The following is a 17,774-nucleotide window of genomic DNA, read 5'->3' as shown; positions in this document are numbered from 1 at the left end:
TGTGAGCCCGGCAGGCCAGGGTTCAACCACACACCACCCAAGGGCAGGTGCTGTGTGTGACCGACCAGACAAGGAGACCTTGGCGAGTTGAAATCTTCCCACATGCCCTCACTCCAAGACTCCCACCCACCCCAATTTTGGCTCTACCAGGTCCGCCTCCTGGGGGTGGTGTCCAAGGGCCAGCCGACGCTGGTGGTGATGGAGTTGATGGCTCATGGAGACCTGAAGAGCTACCTCCGTCCCTGGCGGCCGGAGGCTGAGGTGAGCTGTCCAGGTGCCCCGCAGGACACTCCCTCCTGGCCACATGCCCCAGTGTGTTGCTGAACATGACCTCTTGTTTTGACTGTAGAATAATCCTGGGCCGCCCTCCCCCCACCTGCATGAGATGATTCAGATGGCAGCTGAGATTGCAGACGGGATGGCCTACCTGAATGCGAAGAAGTTTGTGCACCGGGACCTTGCAGCTCGAAACTGCATGGTCGCCCATGATTTCACTGTCAAAATTGGAGGTTTGTCTGGCTTTCTGCTTTGGAACGCATGGCTCGGGCCATGCTTCGTTTCAGAGGGGCTGGTCTGCTGTGGGTTTGTGAGAGTTTTTTTTCCCGTAGTGGAAACAGCAGGGTTTCCGATGGGGGCTTGATCCCCACATTGTAATGTTGTTTTCCCAATTTTGAAAATCTCTTTTTTTCCTTTACTTTAAGTTTTAAAAATTTTATTTTTCAGTTACATTTTACATTCGCCATTAGTTTATATTAGTTGAGACAACCATATACTTTACAAATTCTCACACTGTAATGGGATTGCATTCGTTCATTAACTTACTCATTCACTTCTTTATGTCACACCCGTGTGCCCGTACATGCAGCCACGGGCAGGCACCTGTGTGTGACCATGCAGACGTCACCACGATTCTTCTGCCCCCAGGAACTTGCAGCCTTTGTCTGTGCCATCCAGCACAGAAGCCACTGGCCATGTGCGGCTATCTACATACAAATTAACTCACATTAAGGAAAATTGAAAATTCAGTTTGTTGGTCACATGAGACCCATTTCAGGTGCCCAGTGACTGCCATGTGGGACAGTGTGGGTGTCAACCACATTCATCACCACAGAAAGTTCTGGGCAGAGGTGTTCTAGGTGAACAATGGAACAGCTCACAAGGTGGAGAAGACAGGAGAGGAGCACTGAGAGAAATGGACTTCCGTGACCAGAGGAAGGCCCCCGTCTAAAAGGAGGCACCATTCCCCCCAAGATTCGGAGGGTCAGAAGCTGACTGAGTGACAGCATCCCAGGGGCAATGGGAACTCATGCAGCGGCCATGTGGCTGGAGGGGTGACTGACGTCTGAACAAGACGAGCATAGGGGACAGAGCAGCACGAGACGTGAGGCTAAGGGGACAGGTGGGGAGCCAGACCCAGAAGGAGCTCGAAAGTCATGGGGAGGCATCTGGACGTTATCCCGCACAGCCAGTGAAGAGCAGGAAGTGATGTGGTTCTGTGTGTGATCCAAAAAGAAACATTTCCCTCCTTGGCATTCATTGGGAAGCAGTAGATTATGTTTATTCTATTTATAATCCCCAAAGATCTTGCCCTACATCAGCAAGGGAGGCAGGAAGCAGCAAAGTGATGCCGTCCTATTTATTAGCTTCTGTTGGGGAGTGGGCTGTCAGGGTCAGGATGGATGGGGGGTCCTGTAGTGAAAGAGGATGGTGGACCTGGTTGGTTCCAGGGCAGTGGAGGGGAATAGATAGCTGGTAGAAGGGGAATGTGGAGGGAGGGTGGGTAGGACTCACCACAGTTATGCATGTGAGGAAGAGAGTGGTCAAAGGAGGGGCCGACCTCCCTGGTTTTTGGTGGAACAGCTCGCAGTTAGGTGGGCCGTATCTAATGGGGAGCAGTAAATTGGTTACAGAGAGTCAATACTTTGGGATGCTTGTGAGTCCTGGGTGGGAAGGAAGCGTTTCTGAGCCTGGGGTTCCCAAGCTGTGGGTGGAACATTGCTTCCTTGCCACTTGGTGGTTCCTTCTCCTTCCTTTAAGTGGTGGCCCATCCTCTCCCTCCACATCCCACGAGCACCTTCAGAATCCATTCTCCCAGGATTTGGCAGCCACCCAGGCAAGCATACACCTGGGCCAGGTGAGCCCATCTGAGGGCTCTGCCAGTGGTAAGGCAGTGAGGATGGCAGGACATCTGAGGCCACAGGGTAAAAGTCTGAAGGGTAAAAGTTTGTGAACGCTTTGTTGTCAGACTTTGGGATGACCAGAGACATCTATGAAACGGACTATTACCGGAAAGGCGCAAAGGCCTACTCCCCGTGCGGTGGATGGTCGCCAGAGTCCCTGAAGGATGGGGTCTTTCACCACCTCCTCTGACATGTGGTGAGTGGAGGAGTGTGGGGCTGGGGCTAGAATGCTGGGTTTGAATTTCAGGTTGCTCCAGTAGTCTGAGGAAGAGGTGCATGTTAAAACCTACCTTCCTCACAGCCCTCAGAAAATGAAGGAAGTGTCAGGTCTGAGGACCCTTGAGCAGCTAGCCACCATTCCAATTCCATTCCATTCCATTCCATTCCATTCGGACTAATTTTAAAGGCATTTCTGAATGCAGCATAAAAATGTTTGTTTGTTTGTTTGTTTTTTCATTTTTATTTATTTGTTTTACAATTATAGTTGACATTTAATATTATGTTAGTTTCAGGTTGTATACATAATGGTTCGATATTTGTAATTATTTATGAAGTGATCCCGGCAGATGAGTTTAGTACCCATCTGGCACCATACATAGTTTATCACAATATTATTGGCTTTATTCCCTTTGCTTGCACTTTACCATCCCTGTGACTGTTTTGTAACCACCAATGTTGTCCTTCTCAATCCTTTCACTGTTTCCACCCAGCTCCCAACCCCCTTCCCATCTGGCAACCCCCAGTTTGTTCTCTGTGTCCATGAGTCTGTTTCTGTTTTAATTATTAGCTTATTTTGGTTTTTAGATTCCACATGTAAGTGAAATCACAATGTATTTGTCTTTCTCTGTCTGACCCATTTCACTTAGCATAATACCTGCTAGGTCCATCTGTGTTGTTGGAAATGGTAAGATTTCATTTTATTTTGATGGCTGAGCAATATTCCATTATAAACATATGTATTATACCACATCTTTATCCAATTTTTTATTAATGGGCATTTAGGTTGTTTCCGTATTTTGGCTATTGTAAATATAATGGGTCGATGAATATAGGGGTGCATATATCTTTTCAAATTAGTGTTTTGGATTTCTTCAGATGAATGTTCAGAGGTGAGTCATAAGGTAGTTCTATTTCTAATTTTTGAGAAACCTCCACACTGTTTTCCACAGTGGCTACACCAACTTGCAGTCCCACTAACAGTCCATGAGGGTTGCCTTTATCCACATCCTCACCAACACTTGGTGTTTGTTGATTTTTTTAGTGGTAGCCATTCTGACAGGTGTGAGGTAGTATCTCATTGTGGTTTTAATTTGCATTTCTCTGATGATTAGTGATGTTGAGCATCTATATATGCATTAACTGGCCATCTGTATGTCATTTTTGGAGGAGTTTCTATTCAGCCCCTTTGCCCATTTTTATAATTGGATTGCTTGTTGTTGGGGATTTTTTTTTTTTGGTGTTGAGTTTATGATTTCCTTATGCATTTTGGATAACACCTTATCAGATGTGTCATTGGCAAATGTCTTTTCTCATTTGGCAGGTTGTCTTTTTGCTTTATTGGTGTACAAAACTTTCTAGTTTGATGTAGTTCCATTTGTTTATTTTTTCTTTTGTTTTCCTTGCCTGGGGACTTATATCAGAAAAAATATTGCTAAGAGAAATGTCATAAATTTTATTGTCTTATGTTTTCATTTAGGAGTTTTAGGGTTTCATGTCCTATTTCTTGTAATAGTTAAGAAGGTGGTCTAGTTTCCAATTTTTTGAATATATCTGTCCAATTTTCCCAACACCATTTATTGAATAGACTGTTTCTTGCCTTCTTTGTCAAATATTAATAGACCATATCGGTATGGGTTTATTTCTGGGGTCTGTGTTCTGTTCCATTGGTCTATATGTCTGTTTTTATGCCAGTGCCATACTGTTTTGATTGTTGTAGCCTTGTAGTATTGTTTGATATCAGGTAGCATGATATCTCCAATTTTACTTTTCTTTCTCAAAATTGCTATGACTCTTCGGGGTCTTTTGTGATTCCATATAAATTTTACAATTATTTTCCCTGGCTGCTGTGGCTCAGTGAATTGAGCACTGGCCTGCAAACCAAAGGACTGTCAGTTAGATTCCCAGTCAGGATACATGCCTGGGTTGTGGCCTGGGTCCCCAGTGGGGGACATGTGAGAGGCAACCACACTTTGATGTTTCTCTCCCTTTCTTTCTCCCTCCTTCCCCCCTCTCTAAAAATAAATAAGTAAAACCTTTAAAAAGTATTTAAAAATTTTACAATTATTTGTTCTAGTTCGTGGAAAAGTGCCATGGATATTTTCATAGGCATTGCATTAAATCTATAGATTACTTTTGGTAATTCTTCCTACCATGAGCATGGTATATGTTTCCAATTATTTATATCTTCTTTCAGTTCATTTTTTTAACATCTATAATTTTCCAAGGATCATACAAGTCTTTTACCTCCTTGGTTAAATTTATTTCTTAGGTATTTTGTGATGCAGTTGTAAATGGGAGTATTATCTTAATTTCCCATTCTGATAGTTCATTATTAGTGTACAAAAATGCAACTGATTTCTGAATATTATTTTTTGTATCCTGCTACTTTACTGAATTCATTTATCAGTTCTAAATTTTTTGGGTGGAATCTCTAAGGTTCTTTATATGCTACTATTATGTCATCTGCAAATAATAACAGGTTTTACTTTCCTCCTTGTCAATTTGGATGCCTTTTATTTCTTCTTCTTGTCGATTGTTGTTGGCTTGTTCTCCCAGGACTATGTTGAACTTGAGGAAAACCACTTTTAGCTTTTCCCTTTTGAGTATGATACTAGCCTCTATTATGTTGAAATGTTCCTCTATTCTCACCTTGCTGAGATATTTATCATAAATGGGGTGCTGGATTTTGTCAATGACTTTTCTTCTGTATCTAGACATGATCATATGATTTTTATCCTTTTATTTATGTGATGTAATCATGTTACTTGATTTGTGAGATATTGAACCAAACTTAATTTCAGGAATAACTCCCACTTGATCATGGTGTATAATCTTTTCAATGTATTACTAAATTTGGTTAGCTGATATTTGTTGAGGATTTAGCATCTGTATTCACTAGGGATATCAGCCTATAATTTTTCTTTTTTGGAATCAGGGTAACAATGCTAGTCTCACAAAATGAGCTTGGAAGCCTTCCTCCCTCTTGAGTTTTTTGGAATATTTTGAGTAAAATAGGTGTTGATTCTTCTTTGAATTCTCTTCTTTGAATTGCTAAAATTCACTGTGTAGTCATCCAGTCCAGGACTTCTGTTGTTAGGAATCTCTTTATTACTAATTCAATTTTGTTAGTAGTGATTGTTCCGTTCAGATTTTCTGTTTCTTCTTGATTCATTTCTGAAGATTGATGTTACTAGGAATTTTATCCACTTTTTCCAGATTGTTCAATTTGTAGGTATATAATTGTTGGTAGTAATATTATCCTTTGTATTCCTGTGATGTCAGTTTGTTTAATTTCTGATTTTATGTATTTAAGTCCTCTGTCTCTTTTCTTGATGAGTTTGGTTAAAGGTGCATCAATCTTGTTTATCTTTTCAAAAAACCAGCTCTTGGTTTCATTGATTTTTTGTATTGTTTATTTATACTCCAGCTGATTGATTTCTGCATGGATCTTTTTTATTTTCTTTCTTCTCCTCATTTGGCGCTTTTTTGTTGTTTTTGTTTTTATGGTTCTGGTTTCTTTAGGTGTAAGATTAGATTGTTTATTTGAGATTTTTCTTGTTTCTTGAGGTAGGTCTGTGTTGCTATGACTTTTCCTCTTAGAACTGCCTGTAGATTTGGGGTTGTTGTGTTTCATTTTATTTTTCTCAGGTATCTTGAGAATAAATGAGACTATTTCCCATAATCTCATTGTCAACCCATTCATTGTTTAGTAGCACGCTATTTAGCCTCCATGTGTTTGTGTGTTTTCAGTTTTTTTGTTTGTGGTTGATTTGTGTTTGAAGAAGATGGTTGATATGATTTCAGTCTTTTTAAACTTACTGTGACTCGTTTTGTGGCCTATCATTTGGTCTCTCCTGGAAAATGTTCCATGTACAATTGAAAAGAATGTATATTCTGCTGCTTTTGGGTGAAATGCTCTAGAAATACCAATTAAATCTACCTCGTCTAATGTATCATTTAAGATTGTTGTTTCCTTGCTGCTTTTCTGTCTGGAAGATCTATCCGTTTGTGTTAATGGTATGTTAAAGCCCCTTACTATGACTGTCTTTCTATTGATCTGTCCCTTTATGTCTATCAGTATTTGCTTTATGTATTTAGGTGCTCCAATGTTGGGTGCAAAGGTATTTACAAGGGTTATATCCTCTTGTCATATTGATTCCTTTATCATTATGAAATGTTTTCTCTCTCTTAATTTGCCTTTGTTTTAAAATCTGTTTTGTCTAAGTATTGCTACTCCAGCTCTTTCTTCATTTTCATTTGCATGAAATATGTTTTCCATCTTGTTACTTTCAGTCTGTGTATGCTTTCAATCTGAAGTGAGTCTCTTGTACTCAGCATATATATGGGTCTTGTTTTCTTACCCATTCAGCTACCCATGTCTTTTGATTGGAGCATTTAGTCCATTTACTTCTAAAGTGATTATTGTTAGTTATGTAGTGATTTCTATTTTATTGTTTATATTTATGATCTTTTTATAATAATCTTCTTGAAGAAGCCCCTTTAACTTTCTTGTTACACTTGTTTAGTGGTGATGAACTTCTTTACTTTTTCTTGTCTGGGAAGCATTTTATCTCTATTTCAATTTTAAATGATAGCCTTGCTGTGGAAAGTAGTCTTGGTTGTAGGTCCCTGCTTTTCATCACTTTGACTATTTCATCTCAATCCTTTCTGGCCTGGAGAGTTTGTTTCTGTTTAGAAATCAGCTGACAGTATTATGAGAACTCCCCTGTAGGTAACTAACTGCGTTTATCCCCCCCGCCCCGCCCCCGCTATTAAGATTTTCATTTTGTCTTAACCTTTGCCATGTTAATTATGTTGTGCCTTGGTGCAGCCCTCTTTGGCTTCATCTTGTTTGGGATTCTCTGTGGTTCCTGGACTTGCATGTTATTTCCTTCACCAGGTTAGGGAAGTTTTCCATTATATTTTCAAATAGGTTGTTAATCCATTGGTCTCTCTCTTCTTCTGGTCCCTTCTTCTGAATGTTGTTGCACTTGATCTTGTCCCAGAGGACCCTTGAACTATCCTTATTTTTTTGGATTCCTTTGTCTTTTTGCTGTTTAGGTATTTTGTGATTGCTGGTTCAATTCTGTGCTTTATCCAATCTTCTGTTGATTCCTTCTAGCATATTTTTCATTTCAGTTAGTGTATTCTTCATTCTGACCGGTTCTTTTTATGGTTTCCATGTTCTTTTCTTGTGCTATTTCTTTGTTGAAGTTTTCATGGAATTTATCTATTCTTCCCCTAAGTTCCTTGAGCATCCTTTTAACCTGTATTTTGACCTCTGTATTTGGTAGGTTGCTCTACTTCATTTTATTTAGTTCTTTTTCTGGAGTTTTCTTACACTTTTTTCATTTGGGACATGTTTCTTTGTCCCCTTATTTTGGCTGCCTCTCTGTGTTTGCTTCTATATATTAGGTAGAGCTGCTATGTCTCCCAGTGTTGGCAGGGTGGCCTTATGTAGTATGTCACCTGTGGGGACCAGTGGTACAGTCTCACCGATCACCTGAGCCTCATGCTCCCGGACTGCCCCTTGTGCGGATTTTGTGTGCCTTTCTGTTCTAGTTGAGTCTCAATTGCTGTTGGCACTGCAGTGGAAGATATTAACCCTCAGGCTGTTTGGCTGTAAGGATTGGCCACTATCACAGGGAATGAGCTTTTGTGTGTGGGCTGACCTCACAGAGTCAAGTTTGCCCGAGTGGACTCTGATGCCAGCTGAGACCACCCTTTGGGTATGTCATTTGTTTACTTAATCGGGTGGTTCTCTGTTGTGGTGTGAAGGTGGCCATTGGGTGTGTTGTTTCTGAGGCTTCTGGGGAGGAACTCTGGTACAGATCTACACTAGCCACTGCCTGTGACTGGTCTGAGGCTACCTTGTGGAAGCTGCAAAGTGTTCTGTGGTTGGTAGCTGCCTATTCTGGGTCTGGAGGTCCATGGGAGAGGCCACACTGTGAACTGAGGCCTCCTGCCACCAGTACCGGGCCTTGGGACGCTAGTGAAAGGCACAGGGTACCCCAAGGCCCGTTGCTGCCTTCGGACTGCTCATATGGCTCAGCTGCTGAAAGACTCAGGCAGTGGGTGAGTTGGGTCAGACATAGTCTCATGGTTGTGAGGGTCGGGAGTGGAGTTCATTAGGCTAATGCAGATGCACACTTGGCTGTGTGGTAGGAGCTGTTCCTTCAGCCCTTGCTCTGAAGCCACACAATTTGTTTCTCTCTGTGTATCTCTAGTGACAACCCCTCCCCCACCCCCACCTCTTGCCACCCCCAGCTGCTGTCTCTCCACTAGAGCCCATGGTAAGTGCCTGAGAGCAAGTGAGTCTGTGTGTGAGCCCTTTAAGAGGATGTCAGAGTTTCCTGAAGCCTTTCCTCTCACCCAGATGGACAGAATCCCTACTGATTTTTACAGCAGATATTTTGTGGGCTCTTCTTCCCAGCACTGGTGCTCTGGGCTGGGGAGTCCCATGTGGGCCTGGGCCCCCTTGCTCCTCAGGGGAATTTCTGCAACTGAGATATCCCTCCTGATTCTCAACCTCCACACAGGTGTGTGGGGCCACCCTGTTCTGTGTCTCCGCCACTCCTAACAGTCTCAACGTGGCTGCTTTTTTATGTCCTTCATTATAAGACTTCTCTTCAGCTAGCCTTCAGATGCTCCTCCAGGCTGATTGTTCTGTAACTCAGCTATAATTTTCATGTGGTCACAGGAGGGTGCAGGCAGAGCGTTTAGCTACTGCCATCTTGAGAGGAAGTGAATCTGGATTATTTAATTAAGTGGCCCACCAGGTTGTAGTAAACCAAGAAAGTTGTGTGTGTGTGTGTGTGTGTGTTTAAATATTTTTTTGTTCTTTGTTACTCTTCTCAACTGTTGTTGGCAGGTCCTTTGGTGTGGTCCTCTGGGAAATCACCAGCTTGGCAGAACAGCCATACCAAGGCCTCTCCAATGAGCAGGTGTTGAAATTTGTCATGGATGGAGGACATCTGGATCAGCCTGACAATTGTCCAGATAGACTGTAAGTGTAGAAAGGGGTATTTCTTTCTTTATTTAATTATTTAAAAATTTTTTTTAATTGACTCTATTGGGGAGACATTGGTTAATGAAATTATATAGGTTTCAGGTCTACAGTTCTGCAGTGTGTCATCTGTATATTTTATTTTGTGTTCACCACCCAAACTCAGGTCTCCCTCCATCACTATTTATCTCCCCAATGGGTGCTCATTTAAAAGGCATTGCATGTTGTGCATGTATTTGTGTTTGTATATCATGTCTACATGCATACTTATGTTTGTATATCTTATGTCTACCTGCATGCTTATGTTTGTATATCATGTCTATATGTGTGGTAGTGTTGCTACCTCATATGTCTATATGTGTGCTAGTGTTTGCTTATATCTATATGTGTGCTTATGTTTGTACATCATCTGTCTACATGTGTGTTCATGTTTGCATATTTTATGTTTCCATGACCTCTGAGTTTGTATATCATACTTTTGGAGGGGAATTGGGGAGTTTGGTGAGAGACTGAGGTGTAATTTTCTATACACTTAAAATTTTGTCACAAGTCTAATGTTATATTCAATTATATCTCAATAATACTGGAAAAAATAAGTCAGTAAGCATAAATGTTAAAAAACTTTTGTTTTGAATATTTGTTATGAGATCAAATGAAAAACACATACTCATATACACATACCACTAAACAGTTGCAAAATCATTCAGCCCCACTAATAGTCCAATGAGTATAAAATAAAGGAAAGGAAACTACTGTCTTCCTTAATTAACAACGAAAGAAAGGAAGGAAGGAATGGAGGGAAGGAGGGAGAGGAAAGAAAGCAGGGTGAGTTTAACACTCAGTGCTAACAACGGTATGGCTAGATAACCATTTTTATCTTCCTGTTATAAGAGCTACCCAGAACAAGGTTATTTTTTAAAAGATTTTATTTATGTATTTATTTTTAGAGAGGGAAGGGAGGAAGAAAGAGAGAGAGAGAGAAACATCAATGTGCGGTTGCTGGGGGTCATGGCCTGCAACCCAGGCATGTACCCTGACTGGGAATTGGGAAGTTATTTTTAAAGTCTCAAAAAATTGAAATGATTTAAACAAATAATCCAACAAAATGAGAATTGCCAAGTAAATTGATACATGAATATGATGTAACAATTGAAATTTCAAATGATGCTTATAAAATGTTTTATAACTCAGTGTATAAACCAGTTAAATATTAAGTGAAAAAGCGTGTATATATTACATTTCCGTATATGTCCAGATAAAAGACAAGAGGTTGTATCTGAAGGAGAGTACTGTGTGAGCTGCATTTTCCCTGTATTTTGGGGTGTTTTCTAACTTTCTACAATGAGCATTTATTACATATGAAATCCTTTATCAGTGTTGCTTAAGAAAAAAGTTTGATCTGAAAATTCATGGGGAGAGGCCATTTTTATGCTTCATCCCCAAAAGAATAAGACACCAACTTTAAAAATATGTTTTGAAGGGACTGCTTATCAAGAAAAGTATGATGCAGAGTTATTTAGAGTCTCTGAGCAAAGCACTTCAAACTGTTGCCTTGTGGAGGCCCTCTCCTAGCCAGTCAGCAGCCAGCTCTCGCTCCAGGACCAGGGAACCTCAGGAGCACTAGGGCAGGGCTCTGCAGACTGTTTTGCAGAGGGCCATATTAGAATTTTCACTCTGCAGGCTGTGGTGCTCTCTGTTGCAGCTCCTCAGCTCTGCTGCTGTAGCTAGAAAGTGGACAGTGTTTACTAATAAATGTTCACAGACAGAAACACTCAGGGTGGTTGGGTTTGGTGAGGGGGCCGAAGTTTGTCAACCCTGCCCTAGAAGAAGTTACAGTGGGGAAAGGAAGGGGTGAGAATGGAAATCCCAAGCCCTCAGCACCTGTCCTCTTTGCAATTGGCCAAGCAAAGGTGTAATGTCCTCCTGCCATCCTCAAAAGAGTGACAGCTGGGCCTGTGCAATGGCCTCTCAGAGCTGGCTTTCCAGGTTCAAACCACAATAGCAGTGGCCGTCAGCAGTGGGGATGTATAACAATGAGGAACTGTGGTCTTCACCATGTGGCAACACCGAGAGAGGCCATTCTTGACCTATCTCTGGGTTAAGGCAGCCCCTTCAGTTCTCTTTTCAAAACTGACCTTCACCCCCAATAAAATTGCTGCTTTTGCTTGACCATTACCTGTGTGTGTAGCCGCTGTCTGAAATGAATATGCCATCTGACCAGGGTGGTGGGTGGGACTGCTGGGTGGGAAGCCTGGACTCATCCTCAATGTGTCCTCTGTCCCACAGCAGCGAACTGATGCGGATGTGTTGGCAGTTCAACCCCAAGATGAGGCCGACCTTTCTAGAGATCGTTGACCTGCTTAAGGATGACCTGCACCCCACCTTTCCAGAAGTTTCCTTCTTTCACAGCGAGGAGAACAAGGCACCTGAGAGCGAGGAATTGGAGATGGAGTGTGAGGACATGGAGAGCGTGCCCCTGGACCGGCCCTCACACTTCCCGAGGGAGGAGGTGGTGGGGCCCCCGCTGGGCCTCAAGCGAAGTTACGAGGAGCATGTCCCCTACACGCACATGAACGGGGCCAAGAGAAATGGGCGGGCCCTGACTCTGCCGCGGTCCAGCCCTTCCTAACAGCTTCTGCTTGCGGGAGGGGCTCCCCACTTCACTCTCCTCTGGTTGGAAGGTCTTCAGAAACTCAGGATTTTCCCAGGACTCTGCCAGTGTCAGTGGAGCGGAGAGATCATTGCTCTCTGCGTGTGTTCATTGCAGGACCTCAAACCGCCGCTGTCCGATTGCTGGTCTGACCCGTGGCTGGAGAGTCTGGCTGAACGTAGAGGGCGGGGCTACCACGGCTGCTGCCCTTGGCAGCAGCTGCTGGGTCAGGCCAGGATGTTACTTCTTTCTCCAGTTGATTGAAAGAAAGCACCTGTTTTTGAAAAAGGACTTTTTGTGGGGATGGGGGCTGGTGTCTGAGCTACAGTGTAAAACATAAAAGTTGTTCATGGAACGAAAGTTTGAAAGAAAGAAAAACATGCTGTTCCAGTAGAGTTTCAGGCTTTATGGAGTGAACTTTTGGGAGGTTTTTCTCATCCAGGCTGAAGAATTTTTTTTTCCTTCACAAAAGTAGTTCCTCAAATTGACCAATAGCTGCTGCTTTTATACTTTCCATAACCTGCAGTCCCCGTGTGTGTGCATGTGCGTTCAGGGCAGGCAGGGTTGCTGTGTGTGTGTGCGTGCAAAGCACTCGTGCTGAGGTGCAGCTCTGGCGATCGGCTCGTGAAGGTTCTCCTTTTCCAAGTGTGTGAGCATCCTGGTTCCCCTCCTTCCTTCTCATTCACCAGAGACTACGCCCTCAATAGAGTCTCATGTGCCCTAGTCTAGCCTCAGGAGTCTTCTGTCCCTTAACTTTGGTGAAAACTAGTTTTCCAGGGGCTGAGGGAGTGGTTTGGAGTGATAATGGATCTTTTAAAGACCAAACAGAACCAGGACATAAGAAAAAGGGGGGAAAAACTGAGATGATAAAGAGTTTTGAGAATACGTTTGTAACACATTTTATTTAAAAAAATCTCCAATCGGCCCCATAAGTTATTGACTGTTTCCTGGGTTGGGAGCAGGGTTGGTGGGTTGGTTTCCCTGTGTGGGAATAGGGTGCTAGGCAGGAGGGGCCTCTTTGCTTGGTCTTCAAGGCATCTGTCTTTCTGGAAATAAAGCCACAGTTGCTGCTAACCCTTTTGGATGTGATGAGGCCGTGCTGAGGGCATGGACAGTTGGGTTTGATGGATGGTTAGGTTTCTGCTTGGGGAAGCTGGCAGCCACCTGGAACTGAGCCCTACCTTCAAATACACTTGTGGCTCTTGGATCTCCTGCTTCCCTGAGTGTACCTCAAGCTCTTCCTCAACTGGGGGTACATATCCTCCAGTTATTCTGCGACATGACAGAATCAGATCCCCATGTGTGACGGCACAGATGGACTTAGAGGACACTGAGCGATATGAAGTGCGGGCCTCTATGTCCATCCCCTGCAACCTCAGGGCATCCAGCTGTCCTCAGAACTAGCCTCCCAGAAGCTGCTCTGTGCTGTGACCTCAGCTGGGCCAGGTGTGGGGCCTGAGCAGAACTCTCAGGTGCTTACAGTGTTGCAGCCCCAACGAAGTCGAGCCCAGGGGAGAAAACGCCAAGGACCTTCACACTCCCCCAGACTTCTGAACCAGCGTGAATCCACAGTTTCTTTATTTGGTGAAAAGAACCACAGCTGCTCAAGTAAAGAACACAGTGAACTTGTTACTTTGGTTCGTGAGAATCATCGCCCTGATCACCCTTGAGTGCATTTCCTCACAGGTTTTTGGCGGCTTCCTTCTCTTCTCTTGAGTTGTGGACTCAAGAACAGATAGAGACTCAGTGCAACCTCCAAACTTTTCAATTCCTGATTAACAACACAGGTAGACACAAACCCCAATTGTGTATTGCTCTCCTATTTATAAGATTTGAGAAATTAGAGCATGTAAAATATTTCTGGGGAGCCTCCTCAATTGGGTACAAGGAGCAAGAGTACAGAAATTATTTTTACTAAGCTCACTCTGTACATAGGAGAAGGTCTTTATGCAAATTTAAAAAATACCACATAGGTCTAGATATTTGGTTCTTTTCATAGTAAATTTGTAGTGGCTCTAGACTACAGTTGCCAGCAATTTTCACATTTTTCTAACTCAGAAAGTTTTTCTTACATCAGGGGAAATAATTTATTTTAATATAAAATCACTGTAAAAATCATTTTTCTAAAAAATGGAGTGCACATAAGTTTTTATCAAAGAAAAATAAACAGGTGAATGTGGGATGGTGATTCTTCTCCAGCATAGTCTACCTCAGTACTGTTAGGATGAGGTTCAGTAACGGATGTCTTCAAGACTTCAGAACTCTGCCAGGATCTGATCCGAATCAGGAAAATTCCGCATCCGCTGATTCTGGTTGCCAGGGACCAGTCGGAATTTCAAGGGGGGCATTTGGGATGAAGTGTGGCTTTCTGTGAGTAGTAGACCCTTTTTCTAGCAGGTGATCGTCTTCTCTGATTTTAATCTTTGTGAAATTTTTTTATTTTATTTTTTAATTCTCTCCATTGATACCATGCTTCCCAAATAGGAACTGAGTTTTAGGTTATTATTATGCATATGATTTCTGGGGTGCCCAGGCCTGAGCTGCTCCTCTTTGGAGGGAGTGGTCGCTCAGTCTCCCTCCAGGGAAAAGCAGGCTTTGGTTCAGAGCTGGCCTCCCCCTGTCCCATTGCATCCCCTTGAAGTGAGCACCACAGGTGCCCTGGTCACTCTGTGACTTGTCCCCACTACTTTCAGACTGAGACGCTGTGTTAGGGTGAATCGAATCACTCTCATGGGCACCTCACATGCAAACACCCAGTGCACTGTCTCCTGGGAGGCATGTCAAGAAATCCCAACTCCAAACCCACCAGCATACTGAATGCATTTTTTAGCAGCAGAACCTTGCACCTCTATGTTGTGGTTTGGTGATCTCAAGCCAATACGGTTTTACCTTGTGGGGTTATGAGAGCCCATGCGTGAGTCTGGACAGGGCCAGCAGGACTGCTGTCCTGCTCACCAAACCCTGCCGCACTTGTCATTCTTTTAGGCACTACCCTGCAGACTCACACATTTCTGCTTGCCCTGGAGAGGTGTGGTACAGAGGCGGGTCTCCCGTGCAGACAGGACTTCACAGACTTTATTTAGTTGTCTCTGCTGTTGCAGTGCAGACAGGACTTCACAGACTTTATTTGGTTGTCTCTGCTGTTGCACTGAGATGAGTGAGTAGCCGTTGGATCACACACCTCCTTGTGCACCAAGTGATGGTGACTATAATGACAGAACTTCGGTCCTAGGAAGTCGTGGTTGTCCTGGGGGGTTGTAGCGATGGCTAAAAAGCAACAAAGCCAGCCTAGGTTGACAGTTTTTGTTGTTTGTTTTTAAAGATGTCACTCTATTATGAAACCCTTTTCAGTCATGTGGTGAAATCCATGTAGTTTCTTCTTATGGGAAGAATACCAAACAAACCGCTTTCTCCCTGGACCAGTGATGTCAAATGCACAATTGGGGACGCTAGCGTTCCAGGAGCTGTCCTGGATGCAGGGAAAACACTGCAGGCTCTCGAAGAGATGTTGAGCACAACTGAGAGAGCACATGGGAACCGAGGCAAGGCTTTGCGCATGCAGCCCACAGCTGCAGAGACTGCTGCCAGCAGACGGAGTGCTCGGGCATGGATGGGCTGCCGTGAACTGTGCTGGTTGGGTTGGGAGGTGTCCATCTACAGTCATCAGAATGCCAGTCAGTGGGCAGGGACATCGTTTCAGGGCACAGTTCCTGCAGCCGTCTGGGTAAGTGGATGTGCTGTAGTCCCATCGTCAGTCATTTTTCTACTTTGGTGGAAGGTGGTGTTAAAACACTTGTGGATGCCACTTGGTGAGTCCTCGACACCTCAGGCTATTCAGAAATTATGGTTTTTGTTGGGGGTGGGGAATGGGGAAATGCTGATTGTACATAAATGGTGCATGTAGAATGGTGTCCTTTTAGAAAACCTTCCAGAATGTTTTTCAGAATATTGATTTACACCAGAGGTGAGGTTGGGAATGGAAAGAACTGATTGGCATGTGTTCTTTTCAAACACGCAAAATAAGTTTCAGGGGCTTCGACTGAAGGCAAATATTTCCTTAGGGTCCCCCCAGAAACAGAGGGGACAATGACTTTTTCCACTTGCTGTCACTTGATACCCGTCAAGGTCCAGAACCAACCTCCAGCCAGATTTTTATTTGGGCGTGGGCCCTAAACGTGCTTGTTAGGAACCAGATCATAAATCTGAGGCTCTTGGTTCCGTGTGAGAAGGAAGGAGTAGTCCCCCAAGCAAGTGTATGTCCACACGCACACTGAGGATTGGCCAGGTTCTCCAACCGTGTGTGTCTGGGTGGGGGTGGCCTTGGCCCCGTGTGTCAGCAGCAGACACCTGTGCACCCTCAACCTTTCAGGATCGAATGTGCCTTGGCTTCTGTGGAGAACAACTTGGAAAGACAAAACACACCAGTTAGAATTTTCGATGTTTTCCTACAAAAGCCAAGTAATGCCATATACAGAACATGCCTTTTTTTTGGGTGAGGGGTGGGGGGTTTGAAATCGTGTTGCATGTAAAACATGGGGTAATTACCTGTTTATATGAAAATTCTGAATAAATTATCTGAGAAGAGTCTTGTTTTTGTGTGGTGTCCGAACAAGGACCTGTGAACTGTGTGGCAGTGTGGCTGTGGGGTGGGCTGTGTTAAGGGAAATCTTTCAGGAAGTTGTGGGACAAACTTCTAGATTCTTCAAAGCCATGAACTGGGAGGTCAAATATTGTCACCAGGGGGGCTGGCGATGCACTGGTACTCACCTTGTACAGTTGGACTGGTGGTTTAAGTAACAAACTATCCATTCTAGTTGGTATATAACTGCTCCCTCAGTGACCCTAGAGCTGCTGAGATCCAAGCACTAAGGGGTTCATTCCAGGAATAACGGGAACCTCTGGGATCTTGCTCCATTTCAACATGCTAAGAGACTTACATGCTAAATATTTTACACACCATCCTGGGAGCATGGACCTCTCCCCAAGGTGGGCGGCCAGCAGGGGACTGCAGGCTGCAGGAGGATTTTGAACAGCCTCCCTTGAGCTGAATACAGAGTGCTATGGGTGAGGAGACAGACTCCCTGCCTTCAGCAGCCTGTGTGACTTTGCACAAGTCACATAATTTCTCATGTTGGTTGTTGCTGTGTAACAAACAGTCCCAAAACTTATTGGCTTAGGACAGCACACATTTATTCCTCAGTTCTATGTGCTGGTGAGGCAGTTCTTCACAGTTTCCCTGCTGTGTCAGGCCTCTTATGAGGTGGGGTGAGGGGGGACTCATCTTCCAGGAGGCAAGCTGGGACTTGTTCAAATGGTGGGGGTTGCAGTGTACCCCTGGACAAGAGAGCAAGCTCCAAATGTGCAAGCACTTTCCAACGTTCCACTCGTGTTTGCTATGGTCCCAGTGCCCAAAGGAAGTGACATGGATGAGCCAAGTCAGCATGGTGTAGGAGAGGGGAAGGACCGAGGAGAGCTGGATACCAGATGGTGTGCAGCAGCTGGGGATCAAATCCTACAACAGTCACCTGAACTTTTCACTTCATCCATCTATGAATGAAGATGATAAACCTATTTCATATGAATGCAGTGTAGATCAACTGAGGTAAGGCTTATTCCTCAGGATCCTCCCAAGATGTCCTCCCTACATCCCCAAAACCCTCCAAGTTTCCTGTTCTCCAAGAAATTGATGCCACTGCTAATTGGGAGTGGCAGTAGCTTG

At 43.8% G+C, this 17,774-nt stretch overlaps 1 protein-coding gene across 1 annotated transcript in view; it reads left to right on the top strand.

The window, feature by feature from the left end:
• The window catches only part of INSR (insulin receptor), a 162,493-nt gene extending 149,589 nt beyond the window's left edge, over positions 1-12,904 (top strand). Inside the window, 6 exon segments of the mRNA XM_028527452.2 lie at positions 151-261; positions 350-509; positions 2,246-2,352; positions 2,354-2,376; positions 9,271-9,405; positions 11,692-12,904. Coding sequence (XP_028383253.1) covers positions 151-261; positions 350-509; positions 2,246-2,352; positions 2,354-2,376; positions 9,271-9,405; positions 11,692-12,034 — 879 coding nt within the window. The 3' untranslated portion in view covers positions 12,035-12,904.
• The last annotated feature ends 4,870 nt before the right edge of the window (positions 12,905-17,774 follow it).

This window comes from Phyllostomus discolor, chromosome 13 (assembly GCF_004126475.2).
Source record: "Phyllostomus discolor isolate MPI-MPIP mPhyDis1 chromosome 13, mPhyDis1.pri.v3, whole genome shotgun sequence".
In the NCBI taxonomy this organism is placed as follows: Eukaryota; Metazoa; Chordata; class Mammalia; order Chiroptera; family Phyllostomidae; genus Phyllostomus; species Phyllostomus discolor.
This window is presented reverse-complemented; position numbering and strand designations above follow the sequence as displayed.